This window comes from Mustela erminea, chromosome 5 (genome assembly GCF_009829155.1).
Source record: "Mustela erminea isolate mMusErm1 chromosome 5, mMusErm1.Pri, whole genome shotgun sequence".
In the NCBI taxonomy this organism is placed as follows: domain Eukaryota; kingdom Metazoa; phylum Chordata; class Mammalia; order Carnivora; family Mustelidae; genus Mustela; species Mustela erminea.
This window is the reverse complement of record NC_045618.1, coordinates 28,687,881-28,711,996: the sequence shown is the minus strand read 5'-3', so window position 1 is coordinate 28,711,996 and position 24,116 is coordinate 28,687,881. Positions and strand designations below refer to the sequence as shown.

Genomic DNA, 24,116 nt, shown 5'->3' with positions numbered 1-24,116 from the left:
CCAGTGGTTACAGCAGCTCAGCACCATTTCTGCTTGTGTGGTCATCTCCGTAGGAGAAAACAAGGCCTCCCTAGGTGAGAGCGAAGGTCCCACAGTTCATAGTCTGGGTGTTGAGACTAGACTCTGGTCTCAGATATGAAGAACACTATGATGGACAGTGTGCATTAATGTGCATTAATCCATTCTTCAGCCTCTCCTTTCAACCATGGGACCCCGCAGAGCTCCTCCCATCAGAAGGAAGACTGTGATTCTCCACCCTTGATGCTGGGCTCAGTTTTATGATTTGTTTTGGTCAAGGGGATGTTAGCAGACATGACATAGGCAGAAACATGAAAAGGAGCTTCAATTTCTCCTGTAACTCCAATATTGCCATTGGAAGGTGACCAGCCTAGCCTAAGGGAGGATGAGCAGAGCCCCGTTTTATGCAGATCAGCTGACAGCAAGCCAAGCCCCATGTCGAAGAGTGATTCCAGATCGGCAGCTATCTAGCTGGCTACCCCACACATGGAGGAATAAATACTGACTGCTGTATTCTACACAGGTTCCAGAGCTCATTGTTACACAGCATTACTGTGGGCAAGAGATAATGGGTTCCTGCTCCATGACGACAGCAGCCAGCCCCATAGCTAGGCAGGCTGGGGCCACGCAGTGTGACAGAAAGAATGCTGTTCCCATCTTGGTATTTTTGCCAGTGAGTTGCAAAACACTTATTTTGTGTTTTTGCTAGTGTTTGGTAAGAAGTGGTGGTCCACATGGCATCTCAGATTTGGGAAACGAAAGCACTTCTGCCTTCAGAGTTCTGCCCTCAAAGCCTGCTTTTAGAAACCCTCTCATGATTTCTAAACTTCCTTGCAATTTCCATTTTGTTAATTCACCTTAAGCATGTCCTAATCTTCCTGAGGTTTGCTTTTGAAGTTTTCCCCAGTTTCTATGGCATCCTGCTAAAGGAAGTGTGTATAGTGAATCAGAAGATCCTTGTCTTTTTTTTTTTTTTAAAGATTTTATTTATTTATTTGACAGACAGAAATCACACGTAGGCAGAGAGAAAGGAGGAAGCAGGCTCCCTGCTGAGCAAAGAGCCCAATGCAGGGCTCGACCCCAGGACCCTGGGATCATGACCTGAGCCGAAGGCAGAGGTTTTAACCCACTGAGCCACCCAGGCGCCCCAGAAGATCCTTGTCTTAAGGAAGATTTATAGCAACAGTTTTGGGCTACAGAATTCCTCTGCTTTTTTAAACAAAAAAAAAGTGATGATATCAGTCAGGAAACTCAGAGAAAGAGCTGATTTTTTTTTTTTTTTTTTTTTTTTTTTGGGAAAGAGCTGATTTTTAACATGTCATTTTAACTTTGGGCTCAAGGGCAAAATTGCCTGGAGCTCCTCCATCTTCCCAGGGCTGAGGAAGGAGCTCCTGGATGCGCCCATGATTCTGAGGTACTAACTCATCATCCCCAGAGCAGAGATCCTGCCTGTTACTTACTGTGGATTGGTCATGTTGAAAGATGCTCCCAGAGCCATGGGTTTTCTTGGTGTCTACTGGGGGTCAGCCGTCTTGAAGCCTGCTGTCAGCATTGCTAAACGTGAGTTCTTATAAGACTTACAGAATGGTACCTTGAAAACAAATAATTGAATGGTAGGAATTTATTACACTCAGATGTCGAACCTAAGTCCTCCTAAACTCGTCTAAAAATGGAAGTCCTTAGAACTTTCTTCAATATAGCACTTTTCTTCAAAGTTATGTTTGAACAAAGTATATGTTGAACAGATTCGTATAATTATGTTCTTGTGGGTAAGAACAGGCAGAATTACTCTCCATTTTAGAGATGAATAAATATGTCCAAAGTGACAAAATCACTTTTCTGTGTCACACATAGATGACAGAAGAAACCAGACTGGACCTCAGGTTTTCTAAATTTTTATCTATCGTTCTTTCCACTTTTCCAGCATGTGTAAGCAAACCAGGGTAATTTTATACTCCAGCTTTAGGAATCTCAAAAATCTCAAATGCTTTCCCACGAGAGAGGCAGCACATCCCGGAGTCAGACTGCCTGGGGTCAGAGCTTGGCTCCCACTTATTAGCCTTGTCACCTTGGGTAAATTACTTAACCCCTTTGTCCTTAGTTTCTCCACCTAAAAGGTAAGAGTGATAATAGAACTAACTAACTGATTAATGCATATGAAACACTTAGAATAGCGCCTGGTGTGTAGTGCTGGCTTTTATTATCGCAAGTATTATTTAATCAATTTAAATTGTATGGTCTGTTGAATCTGAGCACATTCCGAAGCATGTGGACAGCTGGGTGTAAGATTTCCTCTTAAAATCTGGACTAAATAAACAGGATACATTTTTCTATAAACCAGCACCATGGCACTACCTGGACGTCTTCTAAGATACAGTAACAATCTGGCAGAGGGTACACAAAGAGACAGGGTTCTGGGTGATTCTGTACACGTTACAAGGGAGGTTGCTTCAAGGGGCAATTCTTGTGGATACTGCATTCTGCTGCAAACTGCCTTTGCTGCAAGACATCACCATGAGAGAGAGCCCCTCTCCCAGTCCCAAAGCTCAGCAAGCAGAGACACTTGAACCCGAGAGACAAAAGAAGTATGACATCACGTAAAAGGCATAGGCACTCCCAGGACCAGAAGATGGATAGTAAATCTGCAAACTGGGGAAGCTCCCTGAAGTTCTGTATAATTAAGAAATGACAGCTGAAGTTTAAGGTAATTGAGGAAATCTTGGGAATGTCTTAGAGCAACTGGAGGAGAGATAGAGAACTTTCTAAAATTAGAAGGACCTTAATATATGAGGCCACTGTTTCCACAACAGCTGTACGAGGGGCCCAAAAAGCAAGAGATGAGAGCAGGGAGAATTTGGATAGGGGTTTTGTAAACACCCCCTGCTGAGGGTTTCCCCTTACCTTAGTATACCTTAGTAAGAAGGTTCTAAACATTAGAATCAAAACTCTCCTTTACAGTATTTGGAATTGGGTATTAATTGTACAGTAAGCTTTTTATGGGTGTCCATCCTATAATAGAGACATATTCGGTCTTAATCTTTTCTGTTCTTAATCTTCTCTGTTCTCTGCCTCAGTGATATCAGGCTCAGGGTATGCACAAATGGGAGACCATGTGAGCAATAACCTCGTTAAGAATGGTGTTTTAACAAGCTGTATTCCCTAGTGAGCACTCTACAGGCTGCAAAAAGTTATCAGCCCTGTGAAAGATATAAAAGGAAGATCTTTGCATTTATGGACCTCCCAGTCTGGTTGGGCTGTCAAGTTTGAAACACATAAAACTCAAAAATTTGGGTGCCCCTATTCATGAAGAATGAGCAAAAACTGGGAGTTCTGTAAGTAATAAAGATGAACTACTGTGCTAATATAATATGGCCGGTATAAAATAGAAACAGAAATGAAAATGACTTTTAAAAATTCTTGGGCTATTTGGGAAGGAAACTTCAAATATATAGAATTATAAAGAATTACAGAATGAATTTCTAGCTATCCATCACCCAACTTCAACAGTTATCAATTCATGGATAGTCTTGTGTTCTCCATATCCCTGTCCATCCCTACCCCTCATGATTATGTCATTTCAATCATCTGTAAAAGTTTCAATATGTAGCTTAAAGAATAAGGATTCCCTTTAAAAGACATAACCACAAAACTATCACTGCTCCTAAGTCAGCAATATTTTCTTAACGTTATTAAATATCCAGGCATTGTTTACATTTCTCCATTTATCCTATAGTTTTTAGGGTTTGTTGAATCAGAAGCCAACATTATGATTGGTTAATATGACCCTTAATTCTCAATGAATATGTAGGTTATCCCCTCTATACAATGTTTCTCCCTGCAATTTATTGGAAAAGCTGGGTCATTGGTCCTGGAAAGTTTCCCAGTCTGGATTATGGTAACTGTATCCCTTTCATGCCATGATTCTGTCCTCTACCTTTCCTGCAAATTTTAGCTAATCTACAGGGACTTTAATCAGATTCAGTTTTCTTTTCTTTTCTTTTTTTTTTTTGGCAAGACTATGTAGGCAGTGTTATGACTTTCCTTAGGAGATACATGTCTTCTTGTTCTTCTTTTCGTGATAGTAACAGTCATTGGTGATCACTTCCTAGATCCATAAATTCATTAGGATTTGCAAAAGGGGTATATTGATTTTATCATGCCTTTTCCATTTACCAGCTTATATGTAGACAAACTCTTCCTCATCAACTATTTGATTACCTACTTTAAGATACCTAAGATAACCTAAGATAGAAAAGGATAAATGCTTAACTTTTCCTTTTATTGACTGATTTTCAAAATTTGATTAATTGGTATCTTGTTACCTTCCAAACTCAGTCAACGAGGGTTTTGTTGTTGTTGTTTGTTTGCTTGTTTTTTTAATTTTCCACAGCATCATGGAATTAACTAACTTGGCAGGAGTTGAATGAAGGAACAGAATCCCTGGTAAGCGGGATGGTAGTTTCCTAAAAAACAGATATGGGGGTGGGTAAGAAATGATTGGCATCTCCAGTAGAAGGCAAAGATGAGGCAGGACAGAGAGTAAAACATATTTGGATGGGCAGTGAGTAGGCTGCTTCAGTCAGTGGTTTTGATCCTTAATAAGCAGCACATTTTAGAAAGCAAGCTCCCTGAAGGTGATATTATTTAAAAACAGTATTCTCCAAATAAAATAACCCCAAAGCACAAGCCTAGCATGAAGCAGGTGTAGTCTAGCACTCTATAAATGAACATTTGAAGTGCAAACCTGCTGTCTCATAAACCTGGTAGAAGCAGAAGAGAAAACCTGTTTTGGATTTACAGGGTCTGGCTATGGTGGGTAGTGAGGCTGCTTTTTTGACTTTAGTAAAATCCATGTGTTGCTCAACAGCCTTTGTAATTACCAATATCATTTGCTTGTTCCAGCCAGATTTGCAAAATTCAGGCTGGCATCCTAGGAATTTTAAAGCTGAAAAAGACTTCTAAGATCAAGTGGTCAGTTCCCTCACTTGTCAGGTGAAAAAGTCCGTAATACAGTTCACCTGCCAGCAGAGGCACCCTGGTTATCCCTTACTTGTGTATCAGCCCCTTGGCTTACGTGACCTGCTTTCATATGCATCCCACTGGTTTCCAAGTCTGGTTTACTCAGAATCACCTGGGGGCCTTTTGGGACGCATAAATTCATAGGCTATATTGCAGAACTGCTGAATCATAACTCTGCAGGTGGAGTTTGACAATCTTGAAGTTCCCCAGGTGTCTGACATGCAACCACTCCATTTGACTCTCTATTATATATATCAATGGTTCTCAAACTTTCCATCATACCAGAATCACCCGGAAAACTACTGGCCCCATCCACAAACTTTCTAACTTAGTATGTTTAGGGTGGGAGCCCTAAAATTTGTTCATGTTTTGAACAAATTCTGAGGGGATACTGTTTGCTGATCCATAGACCACATTTTGATCTTCTGAATCAGAAACTACTTGAGGTAAAGATGGACTTTTTAAAAAAATTTTTTTATTTCTTTTCAGCATAACAGTATTCATTGTTTTTGCATTACACCCAGTGCTCCATGCAATCCATGCCCTCTCTAATACCCACCACCTGGTTCCCCCAACCTCCCATCCCCCGCCCCTTCAAAACCCTCAGATTGTTCAGAGTCCATAGTCTCTCATGGTTCACCTCCCCTTCCAATTTCCCTCAATTCCCTTTTCCTCTCCATCTCCCTTGTCCTCCATGTTATTTGTTATGCTCCACAAATAAGTGAAACCATATGATAATGGTTGACTCTCTCTGCTTGACTTATTTCACTCAGCATATTCTCTTGCAGTCCTGTCCATGTTGCTACAAAAGTTGGGTATTCATCCTTTCTGATGGAGGCATAATACTCCATAGTGTATATGGACCCCATCTTCCTTATCCATTCGTCCGTTGAAGGGCATCTTGGTTCTTTCCACAGTTTGGCAACCTCAATGGATAAAGATGGCCTTTTAATCCCTATTTTGCAGTCGGAGTTGACTGGTTGCAAAGCTTACATGATGGAGCTGTCAGCAGAATCTACCCTGGCCAGGTTCAAGGAGGCCAGGTTTATCAGTTGGAAATACTTTCATTTGCAATAACAGAGTATCTGACTACCAGCGACTCAGGCAGTAAAGACTTTTAATGATCTTACCTCGCAAGAAGCCTGAAGGCAGTGGCTCTGAGATATCACCAAGGACTCAAACCCTTTCCATCCTTTCCCAATCCTCTGTGCATTACTCACACTTATTGCCCTACGGTTGCCAGAATGGCTGCTGCAGCTCCACCTTGCATGCCAGCTCCCCAACAGGAAGAGAGAACCAAAGGCTTTCTCCTCACAAAGTTCTGATCTTTTATTATGCAGGAATTATCTTTCCAAGCCCTCTAGCCAACATCTCCTGATATCTCCTTGGGCAGAGCTGGGTCGCATGGTCACATGGCTGTGAAGAAGCCTGGGACAATGGGTAGCTGGCCAAAGGAATAAGGCCAGATAGGAGAGCCCAGTTCAGTCATAGTTCATCCCTTGGGGCTGGGCATATTGTTTCCATAAACAAATCTCCATTCTCTTCAGCAAGAAGTGGGAAGGAGCTGTTGCAGGTGTAACTAACTGTCTGCCAGGCCAGGTTGGGATACTTCTGATACAGTTCTGAGGCTCAGCTGCATAAGTTTCCTAGCTCTCCAAATAAGACTGACCAAATATTGGTAAGTGGGTGGCAGGAAATATAAAGGATGCACTCTCACAAAATTTCAGGGCTCTTTTATTTAGAAAGCATTGGATGTCTGAGGTTCAATTTTGACATCATCAAGCTTGCTGTAGAATCTGTTCCCAGAGAGAAGCCACTGAGCACTGGGGCACCTTTCACAGACTTTATGTTCCACACCCTCAGGAGGAGAAAGTTGTGTTTTTTGTGCTGAATGAGAAAAGTTTCTGTATAACAGCACAAAGTCATCCTTGTTGTTACCTTGACCCATTAATACCTTGCTCCATTAACAAGGAACTAAAATGAAGACAATCAATCATGTACCCAAGCCTTCTCCCACCGTAATCTCCAGTCTATTGCATAATTCTCAGCTATCAAATGAGTGGACCGGTAGCCCACAGTGGCTCTCTTTTCTAGGTGTAGTAAGTGTCCTGTGGATGCCTCTAACTTTCCATTGTATTTGCTCCTCTTCACTTAGATAGTCATGCAGCCTATCAATTATTCTCAGTCTCACCAAGTATGGAGAACACAAAGCAAGATCACACAAAACTAGATCCCATCATCCAGATTATTTGGATATTCCAGGAAGAAAATCAAGAGGACCAATATCATAACCTTTTCATTCTCCTCAATAATTTTTTCCTAACAAACATTCCCTAAATTGAACATTTCATGTCCCTGATGGACAAAGGATCCCCTCATGGCCTCCTTACCCCTAAATGGCCTGGATTGGAAAGAATGCCACTTAGCAGGCACTCCTCAGGCTGTCATTTTCCCTCTGGAACTCTGCAGAGCTTCTGGGAAACTCTATTATCTATGGTTTTGGGAAGTGCCAACAATGAGCAGGGGGTATAATGGTTGTTTCATTACCCCTTACTGGATCAGGCAAATCTTAAGTATTTATGCCACACATTGCAAATCCCCAAAGCAATATTTGCTTTATGTGATATTAACTAGATATAGTTAATTTTGCTGCTAAATCCTCATGACACCAGGTAAGTGACCATTCTTAGTTCAATGGAGGGAAAAAGTCCTCTTTCTTCAATACTTTCATACTACAAAGGGTATGATGTAAAAGTGGCCCCCATTCTTTACCCTCCTATATCAATGCTTTGTTACAGCCTGTTTTTCTCCATCTCATGAGTCCTATGTTGAAATCCTAACCCCAGCATGGTGGTATTAAGATGTGGGTCTTTGGATAGATCGTAGGGGTGGAGCCCTCATGAATTAGATTAGTACACTCATAGGAAGAGATACTTGGCTATGTGAAGATTCAGCAAGAATACAGTTATCTGCAAACTAGGAAGAGAGCTCTCACCAGATACCATCTACCATCACCTATCCTGGACTACCCAGCCTCCAGAACAGAGAGAAAGAAATGTTTGTTGTTGAAGTCACCCAGTCTCTGGTATTCTGTTACAGCAGCCTGAATGGACCAAGGTAGTCTCATAACTTTTCATTGCCCTGTCTCTGGGTTTGGCTATGTGACTGGATTTGTCCAAGTAGATTGGAGGTTATGATGGTTAATTTTATGTGTCAACTTGACACATAAAATGATATTTAAACATTACTTCTGGGTATGTCTGTGAGGGTGTGTCTGTATGTTTAAGGTTTTATTTATTTTAGAGAGAAAGAGAGAGAGAGAGAGAGAGAGAGAGAGAGATAGATCATGAGCAGAGGGAGAGGCAGAGAGAGAGGGAGAGGGAAAGAAACTCCAGCTGACTCCATGCCCAGCATGGAACTCAATGCAGGACTCAATTCTATAACCCCAAGACCACTACCTGAGCAGAAACCAAGAGTTAGATGCTTAATTAACTGAGCCACCCAGGCACTCCTGTGAAGGTGTTTTTGGATGAGATTAACATTTGAATTGGTATACTGAGTAGAGTAGTTTGCCCTCCCCAATACGGGTGGGCCTCGTCCAATCTGTTGAAGGCCTGAATAGAAGACTACAAGGTTGAGTAAGAAAGAATTCTTTCTCTCTGCCTCACTGTCTTTGAGCTGGGACATCATCAGTCTTCTGCTCTCAGACTTAGACTCCATCTTATACCACTGGCTCTCCTGGCTAGACTTTTCAGGTTCCATAATCAGCCAGCCCAATCACATGACCATGCTTCATGTTTGCTGATATATTGGGGAACTACAGAGAAACAGAATAAAAAATGGGCTGGCCCTCTTTCATGACAGCATACACACTCGAGCTTGCCTGCTGCAGGATGTCCAGTGGCCTCAGTCAAGGCCTGCCAATGGCCAACTGCTCCCCTGAGTGAGCTCAGTCAAGACCAGAAGAAACACCCAGCTGTGCCGAGCCTAAACTGCCAACCCAGACTCATGAGCTAAATAAAGTTTTTTTTTTTTAAGTTCATTATTCAGTTCTTTATTAGCATCTTCCATGTTCCAGGAATAATACCAAACATTGACATTATCATGATAAATGAGACATGGTCACTGTACTCCAGAAACTTGTGGGCTAGTGATAGAGACAGAAAGGCATAGATAGACAGATGCATAGATGGAAATTAAAATTCAAAAAGGTGAGAATTATGAAACATTACAAGAGTGTTTTCAAAGCTCTGAACCTCTTTATAAATATTAAGCAACTAATGATTCCTCACACTGGCAGGCACAATCCCCTCTACTTTCAGCCATCTTTCAAGGAAAGGTTTTTTTTTTTAAGCCCACCAAGTTTTGGGGGTATTAAATTATGTGGTATTATTGTGGCAATAGATCACTGATACATTATAGACAAATGTCCACTGCAACACATAAAATACAAAGATATATATATATATATATATATATATATATATATATATATATTTTATTCATTTATTTGACAGAGAGAGTGAGCACAGGCAGATAGAGTGGCAGGCAGAGGCAGAGGGAGAAGCAGGCTCCCTGCCGAGCAAGAAGCCCGATGCGGGACTCGATCCCAGGACGCTGGGATCATGACCTGAGCCGAAGGCAGCTGCCCAACCAACTGAGCCACCCAGGCGTCCCCAAAGATGTATATTTTTAAAGCATGACATTTCCCTGCCTCCTCCATCTTCACCTTTCACATCTCAGCTGAGGTCCCTGTGTTAACACCCAGGTGTAGAAATCCTTGCTCAGAATCATGCAAACACATACTCATAACTACAGGTTAATTTTTGTGGGTTTGTGTTTAACAAAAAACCAACTGCAGTTTGCTTTTATCACTTACCAATATATAATGGACATCCTTTCTGGTCAACAGGCAAAGATCTATACTTTTTTCTGATTTCTTAATTCTTACATATACACACATGCACATATACAACTCTATGTAAATGGCTTGTCATAAAATTCAAGTTTTTAGTGGTGCCTGCTTCCCCCATATTACCTGCTTTACTGTTCTCCTCCCCCAACAACATAGCCATGTTAAACCTTTATGTGTCTTTCCTAACTGTTCTTTGTGCTTACATAATTGTACAAAGTTGTTTGCTTTATTCAAAAATATGCATTATTCATACTTATTACTTTTTGCTTTTCCTAATCAATATCTTCCAAGTCCACTCTCAAAAACGTCTCCCAAATAAAGCAGAAAACTCAAATTCATTCTTTAATTGATGGCTGTATAGGATTCATGGTGTGAATGGGCCATAATTTAGTTAACAATTTGCCCACTAATGGGCAGTTTCTTATTTTTTTTTAGGCCACTGTGAAAAATGCTATGATAAACATCCTTGAAATAAACATTTCAATTTGTATTTATTTTTCTGTGTATGGGATAGATTCTCAGGAGTGACTTAGCGGACTGAAGAGTATGTATTTACAATTTTAACAGTTAAAATAAGATTGCTTTCCCAAGGACTGTAATAATTCATACTCCAGCATAACTCTTTGAGGGAAGAGTCTTAATCATTCGCAAGCTGCTAAGGGTGGCTGTGAACACTTGCTTAATTACACCCCCTTCCCATGGAGCTCTGGAGTGAGAACAGGAGACAAGGATGAAAGCAAAACTAATAATACATACTTTTATGCCACAACATACTCACTTGACGTAGGGACCATCCTGTCAAAGTATTCCTATGTGTTGTTTCGGCAACAGTCAACCCTCAAAATCCTACTTTTTTCCTTGAGCCATAAACCCTAACCATCCAAAGCAAACCAATCAAATAATCAGTTTCTGGGTTCTCTTGGGAACCCACCCCAGGCCTACTGCCAGGACTGACAAGCTGGCAAAGAGAATGGGTAAAAATATGGCAAGCTTAAACTAGATATAGTTCCTGACCAACTAGATATCTTATCAAAGGAGAAGAATTTTAGGAAGAGCCACCTCTTTTTCACAACTTCAGTGTACCAATATATAAGACAGTGCCCATAACATCACCAGACACTGTCAGAAGGTGACACCAGAATTTCCTGAAGTTGTCCCCTCCACTGTTGTGCTCACCTGTCCTCACTCCCAGGAGAGTCAGGTGTCCTTTCATGGATCACAGGTCTTTGAGATGACAATGGTCAAAATGTTGGCCAATGTCCCATTTGAACACCAATGGCATAGTGCTCATTGGCACAAAGCTGGTTCTCTGGTTCAGGTCATGATTTGGGGAGAAGTGCCACTCACTAATACCTCTCTTTGGATAATGTAGGTCTTTTTGGAAGCTTCCCAGCTGGAGCTATCACTCTATATGACGTTGCTATGCAACTGTGCTCTACAGACATCTCCTGGGATGCTGGAAAGACTTCACTTCCTTCTAGACAACATTGTTTATTTATTTATTTATTTTTTGAAGATTTTATTTATTTATTTGACAGACGGAGATCACAAGTAGGCAGAGAGGCAGGTAGAGAGAGAGAGGAGGAAGCAGGCTCCCTGCTGAGCAGAGAGCCCAATGCGGGACTCGATCCCAGGACCCTGAGATCATGACCTGAGCCAAAGGCAGCGGCTTAACCCACTGAGCCACCCAGGTGCCCAACATTGTTTATTTTAAAAAGGGTAGAGACTGGAGCAAATGCAAGGCAGGGTATCCACATGCCTTTCTATCAGTCAGGGCCCCTCAGATAACAGGCATTTAGAGAGATCCCAGAAAGTTCAAAGCTTGGTGTTTAGCACTGGGATACAACATGGTCTAAGGACAACCCTGCTCTCAAGTTTCCAATCTCATCAGATTGAAGGTTCCAAAGCAGCAATATGTGAAGTAACGATTGAAGGGGACATGTGCTGAGCAGTACAGAGTGAAGGTCTGGCAAGAGGAAGGCAGGAGGGAGGCAGTGTGGCCTGCACAATGAAAAGGCAGTGCTTCTTCACACGGATGTTGTGACCTGGACTTGCCCCACACCACTTACCTGGTCAATGGCAAGAGTAAGAAGACAACATCAGCTTTTCAGCCTCAAGACCAATGATGTCCACCAGAGGATCTAGCTGCATCGGGCCTGAGAACCACATGTAGAGATTGTCCAAAATGCAGATTACTGGGCCACTCTAGTGATCCTGATCCAGGAAGCTGGGAACTAGAGTTTCCTTGCAGCCCAGGTGACTGACCACCTGAGAAAACCCAGCCTGCCTAACTTACCCACCCGCTACTGGCTGTACTTTTATGCCCCTCCTTCAAGAACCACAATTAGGGTCTCTTTAATTACACAAATATCTCCGGGCCTCAGTTCATTCCATTCCCCTCTCCTGCCAACCCTCTGTGAACCAACTGCCATTCCCAGCTTGTCTACACTTGGAAAATCCTCCATCATCTCTAGAAACTCTGGGCCCTGAGTCCATTTCTCCAGCCTCAACAGTCCTTTCTTATCTGCCCTCCACTCAGAACAAACTACAGATACTCTGAACAAGGTTTACATCCAGGCTCAGAAAACACAATAAAACAACTCTAAGACCCAAACTGGGCTTTTAACGCAGTACAGGCTTCATGGGACAGATGTATGGAAACTGGGAAAATCCCTTAGTCAGAGCCCAGTATTGCCACTGGGATGAGGTGACAGACCCGCCTCAGGCACCATCACAGTATTTCCTTTGATCCTGGTAGGCGGCAAAGTAGTATGGCATGTGAGAAATTTTTACTGTTATGACCATGTACCATTGTCTCTAAGAAGCCTCGATATAATGTACACAATTTAGTAACAGCTTGTCCACGAGAAAACTTACATACTGTCACATTAAATCTGTGCATCAACTGGAAGACCCTAATGGTTTTAATACCAGGAAACCATTAATTCAGTGTTAGCACTGAAGATGGTGAATCTGGGGTTATTATTAATATTGAACATTTAAAACATAAGAAGATAAGAATAAATATAAACTAAATATAAGGATGGCTGAGGAAGAAAGCAGTCTAGAGCCGCCTTACAAACTCTTCCTTCTGCTACTAAATGACCAAAAAGCCAAGGGAAGGGAGAGAGGGAGTGCAGATGTGAAAGTACAAAAGGGGAATTCAGACCATAACGTCCTGTCCATCAAGAGAGAAGCAACCCGAGGAGTCCTAAAGAGCCATATCCCTGAGACTCCTAAATCTGGAAGGGTGACGGAAGTCTCTTGGGAGAGCCAGGAGAGATGTGGCTGCCACACTGGAGGCAACTTTAATCTCCTGCATTATCAGCAAGTGCCCCCAGGCAGCAGAGGTGGGCTGACAGAGTGCGGCCTTACCTGCTCTACCATCTGCTCCTATGGACCAGTTTCTAAGTGGTGTAGACCTGCTCAGGTGCACCTGCAGGGGCAGGTCTAATCCCGGAAGAGACCAGGGCCAATGCTAGCCTTGAGGGGCCTTCTCCAAAGTGGCTGTTCAAGGGGGAGTCCCATAGGGAGTTCTCAGAAACCAAAGGGTGACCTGCATCAAGTTTCCAACAGGATAGCACGTCCTTCCAGCTCAGTGGATAGAGAGCCCAGCCACAGCCTCACTCTGAGGGGTGAAGACTAGGGAGGCTGGCTCCTGGGGCTATTTCCATAAAACAAATAAAAGTCACAGACCCTAAGATGGCCCACCTTATCAGTAAATAAACAAAAACACATAAATTCAAACCATTTTTCTCCTAATGGAGTGGGAAAGGTTTATAAAACCTAGTATTGATGATGGTGTGGGAATAATGGCCATTCAAACGCACTAGTGATAGGACTGTAAATTGTTGCAAATTTGCTGAAGAGTAATTTGATAATATTTATCTAAATTATTTTAACATGCACTTTTTGACCCAGCAATTATACTTTTAGGAGACAGATTTTAAGGAAGTAAGCTATTAAATATACACACACACAAAGTAAGTTTGTTGGATCACTATTTTACTAGCACCATGCCTAGCACGTAGCAGATGCTCCAAAAATATTTGATACAGAATCAATAAAATTATGAATTGAAAGCAACAAAAATGTCTATCAATAGGAGACTGGTTAAATAAATAAGGAACTCATATATTCTGGGATTGTTATATAGCTACTGAAAAGGATGTATGTCACCTAGAGCTGAGGGTTGGAAAGGACTGACTGCAAAGGGATATGAGGGAATTCTCTGGAAAAATGGGAACTAACTTTCTTTCTTTCTTTCTTTCTTTCTTTCTTTCTTTCTTTCTTTCTTTCTTTCTTTCTTTCTTTCTTAATATCTTATTTATTTACTTGAGACAGAGATCACAAGTAGGCAGAGAGGCAGGCAGATAGAGAAGAAGGGAAGCAGGCTCCCTGCTGAGCAGAGAGCCCAACTCAACTCGGTGCTGGATCCCAGGATCCTGAGATCAAGACCTGAGCGGAAGGCAGAGGCTTTAACCCACTGAGCCAGCCAGGTGCCCCTAATGGAAGCATTCTAAGTCTTAGTTTTGGTGATGGTTGCAGTGTCCATTTAAGTGAGTGCTTTTTATTGTTTGTTTATTATATATTCAGCAACATGGTTTTTTTTTTTTTTAAATGGATGAACTACTGAAACTAATGAAAACTATTGTCATTAACACAGAAAGTTGTCTGCAAGGTAACATTAACTTAAAAAAAGATGATAAAAGAACATATATGATGATCCCCATTTATGAAAAATATGTAGAAAATATGTGTATGACAGAGTGTGGCAGCAGACTTTCCTATTGTTCTAGAGCTCTGTAGATGCCCTAAAGTTAAGGACAAACATGGTAAGCACTCACATTTTCTAAAGAAAAATGCCAGACCATCTATTTGGAACAGATGGTCAAGCTGGTCCAGTAACAACTACTCCCCACAGTCCGCTGGAGAGAAAGCTAGAAAAATGCATGCCAGACTCCCAGGCTAGCTGGGGCAGTGGGAGATGGCCAGGTGAGGACACAGGACAGTGATGGGAGCAGCCTGTCCTTAACTACCAACTAAGCAAGGATATGGCACCAAAGTTCTCAGTGAAAATTAATAGTTTAAGCAGAGTATGGATTTTTATTTATTTATTTATTTATTTGACATAGAGAGAGAGAGAGACAGTGAGAGAGGAAACACAAGCAGGGGGAGGGGGAGGGGGAGAGGGAGGAGCAGGTGTCCCGCAGAGCAGGGAGCCCGATGCAGGGCTTAATCCCAGGACACTGGGATCATGACCTGAGCTGAAGGCAGATGCTTAACCAACTGAGCCACCCAGGCGCCCCAGCAGAGCATGGATTTTTAAAGGATACTGAATCGTGGGGTGGGCCAGAGAGCCAAGCATAGAAACTGCATGGTCAGGATCACCAAGCAGACCTGGGCACTGCTCCAGCCAAAGTATCACTGATGCTGTGGCACCACACAAGCATTTTCTCCTTCTCCCTTCCAAGTTCTGGAAACCACAGCTCCATCTCATTGGCAGAGATAGATCAAACAGCTGCATCCTGGAGGCAAGGGCGGCTATTCCTTGGATGGTGGACTCAATCTGGCAATTTCCCTGAAACTGCAAAGGCCATTTAAAGGGGATGGGATGGTCACAGATATGGAAAGTACCTTCTGTCGTTATAGATTTCCTATGGGCATGTTGACCAGCTACCTAAGAAGGCTGCCTCTTAGGCTAGAGGGTCCCAGCAGCACAGTGCCAAAGCAGGAACTAGAAGTAGCCCTAAGAATTCAGGCAGCATGTCCAGTGGAATGGTGCATGCAATGCCCTCCTCTCTGGCCCTGCTGGGGAGGGCTGTGAGTAGGCTAGACACAGGAACTGGGTTCTGAAGGAACTTACAGAAGCATCAGAGGAGGCAGAGTGTGCAGTGGGAGTGGGATGTGTCAGGGCAGAAGAATAGCTGGTCCACAGGTCAGGCTGTGCTGACTGGATGAGAGACTGAAGTATTGATTTAGATGGAATATTTCAATTTCTGAAAAATGAGCCTTTCCTAAATCTTGAGAGTGATTAGAAAATCTAAGGTGCCTCCAAACATTCATATCTAGTGATGGAAAAGGGAAGACAACAGAATATGGTGGATAAAGGCACATTGTTTCCTATCAACTTCCATTCATCTAAGAGGTCTGGGTAGCTCTATTCCCAATCACTAAGGGCAGTTACACATAGGGAGGCAGGGAAGTGGTATTCTTGAGGAGAATGCTTTTTGTTCATGAGCATTTTTTTAAAAGGATATCTCCATTGAAAAAAATCTAGATATGATAGACTTGAAAACATTGAACTAAGTGAAAGCCAGCCATAAAAGGCCACATATTGTACAATTCCATTTATATAAAATATCCAGAACAGATAAATCTCCAGAGGCAGAAAACAGATTAGTGGTTGCCAGGGTGTGAAGGGACAGAAGAATGGGGAGTGACTGCTTGATGGGTACAAGGTTTCTTTTCGGCTTATGAAACGTTCTAGAACCAAACAGAAATTGTTGTACAAGAGTGTGAATATGCTGAATGCCAATAATGGTAAATTTCATGTTTTGTATATTTCACAATTTTAAAAACTGGGAAAATGAAAACAAAAACCAGTGAATGACAACAAACACTTAGATATAATAATTGACAGGGAAATATGTTCACCATAAATTAGAAAAAGTAGGTTTTAAAATTATGCCCAATATAAGAAACCCAATGTGTGAGTTATAAAGAAAGCAATTTGAAAGGACCTATCCCATGACGGTAGCAGTCATTATTTCTGGGTGGTGAGGCTACTGTTAACTGTTTATGTTTCTAAATTGTCTAATTTTCCTTCATAATGAATTAAGTCTACTGTTTAAAATATGTACATAGGCTAAAAATTGGTATGTGCATAAGAGGTACAGAGAAGGGACTGTGGAAATTCGGAGGCAGAAGACTTGGCTGGGTTCTTGTTACCTTCCTTAAAGTAGCTTCCTCACACATGTCCTTACCTCCATACTTCTTTTCTCAGACACACATTACAGTTGCCACCAGATGCCTTTTCTGAAGCATAGCTGTGATTTGTTTATTCCTTGACCAAATACCCTCAGTGGTTCTCCACTTCCTACTGAACATAGTCTCAATTCCTTGCCCTGTGATTCAGAGCCTTCCACCATCTGGCCTCAACCATTTAAACCATTCCTCATCCTTCTCTATGCACTACACTCCAGCCACCTTATCCAGATGCCATGTTCCTAGTGCATGGACACACACACATACACACACACTGACCACTCTGCCACTGCTTCTAGAATTTTCTCTGCTTGGAATATGGATTTCCTTACTCCAAAAGCCCCCAGTCATGTCTGGTTCTCCAATGCAACCTTCTCTAAAGACAATGCTTCCACTTGAGGACATCTCTTTCTTCTCTCCCACCCATTTCAACTGTATCTCTCTCAGGGCACGAATTACTTTTCTACTCCCTGTTACAGTGGTTTATGGTCATGTTCTGTCTACTCTAGACTGATGTTCCTTAAAGGTCAGGGTTCCTAATCAGCAAATTAAAAAAAAACAAACAAACAAACCTCTCAGGCACATTTCTATGTGCCAGATTTAGTCGGTGGCCTTTCTAAAGACAAACAAACAAACAAACAAATAAATAAAATAATGCAAGGCTCTTGGATGGCCCCATGAGTGTGCTTCCCACATTCAAAAAGTATTCCTCAATAATCCGTCAAACTCGAGAATAGCTCTCAGCATGTCAATGCCGTGCTGAGGCAGCTTGTAGAGGTGTCGTTAGCAGTGAACGTGCAAGGTCATTTTTGTGTCTAAGGAGAAACTTAGCTGAGCTGTTATCCAGCAACTCATCTTTCTTCAGAATTCAGGAGCACATTAAAAAAAAATTAATAGACTTTATTTTTTTTAGAGCAGTGTCAGGTTTACAGGAAAATTGAGCAGAAAATACAGAGTGTTCCCATGTAGCCCCCTCTTAATAGTTTCCACCATTATTAACTTGTTATTTTGGCATGGTACCTTTATTACAATTGATGAACCAATATGCTACTTCATAAACTCTTCAGTTTACATTAGGGTTCACTGTGTTTTACATTCTATGGGTTTTGACAGATTCATAATGTCATGTGTCCACCCTAGCAATATCCTACACAACAGTTTCATGGCCCCCCAACACCCTCTGTTACAGCCATTCATTCCTCCCTCCATCCCCCTGAATACCTGACAGCCACTGATATTTTTACTGTTCTATAGTTTTGCCTTTTCTTTCTTTTTTCAAAGATTTTATTTTTTACTTGATAGAGAGAGAGAGAGCACAAGCAGGGAGTGGCAGGCAGAGGGAGAGGGAGAAGAAGGCTCACCAGTGAGCAGGAAGCCCATGTGGGACTCGATCCCAGGACCCCAGGATCATTACCTGAGCCAAGGCAGACACTTAACCAACTGAGCCACCTCAGGGATCCTAGTTTTGCCTTTTCTGAACATCATATAGGTGGAATCATATAGCATGTTGCCTTTTCAAATAGGCTTCTTATACTTAGCTATATGCATTTAAAGTTGTTTCATGTCTTCTTGTGGCTAGATAGCTTGTGTTTTTTCATTGCTGTTTAAACCCCATTGTTTGGATGTACCACAGTTTGTTAATCCATTCACCTATTGGACATCTTGGTTTCTTCCAGTTTGGGGTGGTTTTCAGTAAAACTGCTATAAGCATTTGTGTGCAGGTTTTTGTGTGGACAACTCCTTTGGGTTAATACCTAGGACTGCAACTGCTGGATCATATGGTGAGAACACATTCAGTTTTGTGTGAAACCACCTGACTGTTTTCCAAAGTAGCTGGACCATACTATGTTGTATTCCCATGGGCATTCCTCATTCTCCTGAGTGAGAATTCCTGTTGCTCTACACCCTCACCAGGGTTTGGTGTGTCAGTGTTCTGGGATTCTTCCATTCTAATAGATGTGTAGTGGAATCATGTTGTTTTAATTTGCAATTCCTTAATGACATATGATGTGTAGCATCTTTTCGTATGCTCATCTGACATCTGTATACCCTCTTTGGTGACGTAACTGTGCAGAGATTTTGCCTACTTTTTGACTGGGTTATTTTCTTATTACTGAGTTTCAAGTGTTCTTTGTATCATTTGCACACAAGTCCTTTACCAGATATGTGATTTTCAAATATTTTCTTCCAGTTTGTGGCTTGTCTTTTCATTACATTTGTTTTTTATCTTTGGGAAAATAAGCACCAGAGCAGACAGACAGACTGAGCCATCTTTGACCTCCAGCATTTACTGGGCAACTCTGTTTGGCAGGGTCTATTGGCTTTGATTGGCTCTGTGTGGGTGCTCAATTCACTGGCTTCAAAAGAGTAACTGACTTTTAAGTCAAAAAGGAAACCTTGCCATTGCCACTTCTGAAGTGTGCCAGAAGTGTGTAATCATTGCTAAGCATGTGGAGTTTGACGTTTCATTATTACTGCTGCATGTTTTTTGACCTTCACTGGTGAATTTATTCCTCAAATGTTAGGGCCCTTGCAGGATTCAATGCTGGGCCTGGCTCCTTGCTTGCAAAGCAGCCTCACTGTCTCTGCCACATGCCCTGGGCACCACTGAATGAGATTCTCTCTCAATCCATGGACTGAACTCAGAACAACTCAACACGACCTCTCGACTCTCTGCCAACTCCCACACTACACCTTTCCCACTTCCACCCTCACCTTGTTCTTCAGGTTTGGTATCTGCTGAGGTCTTCTGGCACCAGCTTCTGGTCCACTCCACTGTGCCTCTGATCCCAGGAGCACCTGGTGCAAAGACCCTTCCCATTGGCCTAGCTCCAGGTCACTGTGCTTTCCACAGCTCATGTGGCCACTCAGGTGGGACTCATAGGGTGACACACAGAAGAATAAGATACAGACTTGCTTCCAGCAGTCTAGTTGGAACAGGATATTAACATAAAGTAATCTGTGATAAATGCCAAAGAATTCTGCAGATAGCAAATATAGTTGGTTAGTGTGGCTAATATTAGGAGACTTGTACTGTGGTTTTAATTGTAATTCCTCCCCCTTGTTTCCTCACCTATAACAAGGGCTGATAGGGATGGATGAGATCCATTCTTTTATTCAGAGTGTGGTCCCTGGACCAGTGGCAGCATTGGCATTACTTGAGAACTTGTTAGAAATGCAGATTCTCATCTTTTCCTAGACCTAATGAATCAGAGATCTGTACCTTAAGATTCCCAGAAGATTTATAGGACATCACAGTCTGAGAAGTATTGGGAGGCATGATCTTTAAATTCCCTTTCAGTTCTAAGCTTCTACAATCTGTGTCATTTCTTTTGACCCTGTCAGGAGGGAGGCTGCTGGGAGTTCCCTGGTGGGATCCTGACTTGGCTGGGCCTGAAGAGAGCCTGAGGGTGCCTCAGCAAGCAGGCTCTAGTGCCAGGCATCCAGGCTGCTGGTCAGCATGACCCTCCAGGAGATTCATGCTGCCCTTCTGCCAGGGGAATGGCTCAAGTTGTTACAACAGAACATGACCCAAGATGGGAGCTAGGGGTGGTGCTCATGTGACATGAGCTCTGCCCGTTTATGCAGCTTCCCTTAGAGACCTGGCTCCTCATCGCTGAGCAGGCTTGGCTGTTCTGCTCGCCTTTTGGGCTGCTGAGTAGAGAGAGTGAAGGGAGAGAAGGGAGAGAAGGGAATTTGCAAGGAACATTTATGGCAAGTTCTGAGGCTGTAGACTTAGTAGTGGGGGAAGGATAGTGTGTGCTAAAATCTCTCCCTGTAAATACAAAGAACATTCAGATACCAAATTCCTTTGCTTTCTTTGGGCTGATCACTTGTACAACAGAAGGACATGGAACACAAATTATGCAGTGGGAACTGGCAATGTAGGTTCTAGCTCTGACTTCCCTCTTTTAAAAATTTTTTTTTTTTTTTTACAGATTTTACTTATTTATTTTGAAAGAGAGAGACAGACAGACAGACAGACACACAGCATGAGCAGGAGGGGCAGAGGGAGAGGAAGAGAGTGAGTCTCAAGCAGACTCCATGCTGTGTGGAACTTGACAACCTGATGCAGGGCTTGATCCCAGGACCCTGAGATCGTGACCTGAGGTGTAATCAAGAGTTGGACACTTAACAGACTGTGCCACTCAGACACCCTCCACACACCCAAACTTATCTATTTTGAGGCATTTGAGCAAGTCTCCTTCCCTTTCTGGACCTCAATGTTCACATCTGGAAAATGAGACCGGATTTGCTCATTCAAATATCTCAGCTCCTAGGATGAGCCTTACACTGGGCTAGGTGCTGGGAACACAAGTGATATTTATGGAGTCGACAGTTTGCAAACACTTTTAGAGAAACTTCAGTTCAAATATTCTATTTTAAAGAAAGGCTTTGGACTCAGACCTAGGATCAAATTTGAGCTTTGCAACATACTAGCTGGGCACAAGCAACCTCTTAATTCTTGGTTTTCTGATCTAGAACATGGGGGTAACAGTTGCTCTCTCATAAAGTTGTGATGAGGATTAGACCCGCTTCAGGAGGAGGAGGACTCAGTGGGATGGATGCCTTACACACAGACCACATGCCTTGCATGAGCTACATCTTCTACTGTGCAAGCCACCAGCCACATGTGGCTAGTAAAAGGTACACTGGACACTGGAGATCTACTATAAATAAAATGATTTTTTATATTTATTCCCAATTGAAATAATATTCTGGATATATTGGTTAAATAAAATACATTAAATTTAATCTTACCAGCTTCTTTTTACTTTTTTTAATGTGCTACTAGAAATTTAAAATTACACATGTGGCTTATACATTGCACAGCACTGGTCTCAAGAAACAAAACTGGGGCACCTGGGTGGTTCAGTGGTTTAAAGCCTCTGCCTTTGGCTTGGGTCATGGTCCCAGGGTCCTAGGATGAAGCCCCATATCGGGCTCTCTGCTTGGCGGAGAGCCTGCTTCCTCCTCTCTCTCTTTCTCTCTCTGCCTGTCTCTCTGCCTACTTGTGATCTCTGTCTGTCAAATAAGCAAATAAAATCTTAAAAAAAAAAAAAAAGAAACAAAACCATACTCTGCTGTCCTTGTTAGTTTACATTGTGGTAGGAAAAATAATATCCACACATGAATCCATACTCAAGAGAATCCCACCAGGGTGGAGAACCACAAGCCTACAAAGACATGGAAAAGAAGGGGGAATCAGATGGGTTGGGATGGTTATAGAAAGCTTTGAGGAGGAGGTCAAGTGTAAGTATGGCATGGGTAGGCAGAAGGCATTCTCAGTGGGATGCACCAGGCTATGAGCTTCTGCATGGAAGGGTATATAATTCTCCCATCATGCCTTGTATATGGTAGGTACCTGATGACTATTCACTATTTGTAGGGGTTGGGGGGCAGAAGAGGAACACAGGAAAAACACCAATATAGCTGAAATTTATAGGGCTTGTTTGTGAAGAGGCTGGTCCCACTGAACTGGGGGATGTGCACCTGGGAACAACTGGGCAAGAGGTTGTCTACTCAGGGTGGGGTCTTAGCATGGATGCAGTAGACAGTAAGCCCATCTTTCCTGAGTATCCAGGGCTCATGCTCCCAAGTACTCTCCTTCCATAGCCTCAGCGTGAGTGTAGTAAGACCAGTCACTGACAAATAACACCAGAACTTGTCTGTACAAGGGAGCATTGCCTTTAATATATGTACCTTGGCAGGCCTAAACACTTTTTCTATTCATCCCTAATCCTTTCAAATATTTCCCTAGCTCCTTGCTGGTACTCAGAAACCACACTAGGTATGGGGGCCATAGAAATAACTGAGACATCATCCCTGCCATCTTCTTGAATGGGGCTTGGCAAACTAAGGTCTGCAGGCCAAATCCAGCCCATGGACTGTTTTTGTAAACAGAATTTCGCTGGAACATAGGCCAGCCTATTCTTTTATGTATTGTCTAGCTGCTTTTGTGCTACAATGGCAGAACAAATAGAGTAACAGAGAGTATACGGCCCACAAAGCCTAAAATATTTACTACCTGGTCCTTTACAGAAAACATTTGCTGACCCCAGCCTTCGAGCAACAAACATGTAAGCAAATAAAGACCGTGTGACGTGATCAGAATTTGAAGAGAGGGATGGGAAGAAAGGGAGGGAGGTGCCAGAGGAAATTCCCAAGCTATGCCTTGCAGCACCATGGGTTTGTTGGGAAGACAACCTGGTAGGGAAGTAGAGGGGACCCTCTAAGAAGAAAAAACTGCATATGTGACCACAGAGAGGCAAACAGGGTCAATTCTAAAAGCTGGATCTGGCAAGAACACCAGCTTCAAGCAGACACTTGGGGTAGCCCAGCAATCCCACTTCTATTGTTAATCCCATCACTCACCCTCTTTCCGAGATGACTACTTGATGTCTTCTCCTCTCTCCTCACACCTTCAATGTCTCTGCTCATACTCAGCTGATGACTTCCTTCTTATGGCCCAGAGGAAACTAAGACAATCACCAGAGAAGCTCTAGACATTGCCATTCTGTCCCCACCACCCTAAGTTTCCCTCTTATCTGCAGCCTTGCCATTGCTTCTGCCTTCCCTCCTCTCTTCCAATGAACAGTTAAAATCCTAGCCAATGATCACCCTACCACTAAGGACTAGATCCCATCTGCTTAATAATTCTCTCACCTGTCCCTCTTCACTCCAGTAGAACTAATTACTCCCTCTCTGCTGGATGGATCCCAAGTGCTTTGAACATGCTACATTACCCCTCCTGTCCTGAAAGCATCCCTTACCATCACCACCCTCTCCAGCAGTACCCTTTTTTTTCTGTTCCTTCCTAGCACATTCATTTGAAAATGTGTGCACATGTGCTGCTTCCAATTCCTTTCTTTCTTTCTTTTTTTTTTTTTTTTTTAAAGATTTTATTTATTTACTTGACAGAGATCACAAGTAGGCAGAGAGGCAGGCAGAGAGAGGCAGGCAAGCAGGCTCCCAGCGGAGCAGAGAGCCCGATGTGGGGCTTGATCTCAGGACCCTGAGATTATGACCTGAACTGAAGGCAGAGGACTAACCCACTGAGCCACCCAGGCGCCCCCCCGCCCCAGTTCCTTTCCTTTCATTCTCTTTTAAATCTACAATTTCACTCAAGGTTTTGCTTCTACTTCCTTAAAACTGCTCTCATTGAGTTTACCAACAG

At 42.6% G+C, this 24,116-nt stretch overlaps 1 protein-coding gene across 3 annotated transcripts in view; it reads right to left on the bottom strand.

Moving 5' to 3' along the window:
• The window catches only part of TMEM266 (transmembrane protein 266), a 113,891-nt gene that overhangs the window by 67,442 nt on the left and 22,333 nt on the right, over positions 1-24,116 (bottom strand). For 2 of the 3 annotated variants that reach the window (XM_032342346.1, XM_032342343.1), the window contains exons 2-3: positions 4,341-4,481; positions 1,479-1,609 (exon numbers count right to left, since the gene is read on the bottom strand). In XM_032342346.1, coding sequence (XP_032198237.1) covers positions 1,479-1,516 — 38 coding nt within the window. In that variant the 5' untranslated portion in view covers positions 1,517-1,609; positions 4,341-4,481. The remainder of the gene's footprint in view (positions 1-1,478; positions 1,610-4,340; positions 4,482-24,116) is intronic. The other variant, XM_032342344.1, reaches the window with a different exon arrangement.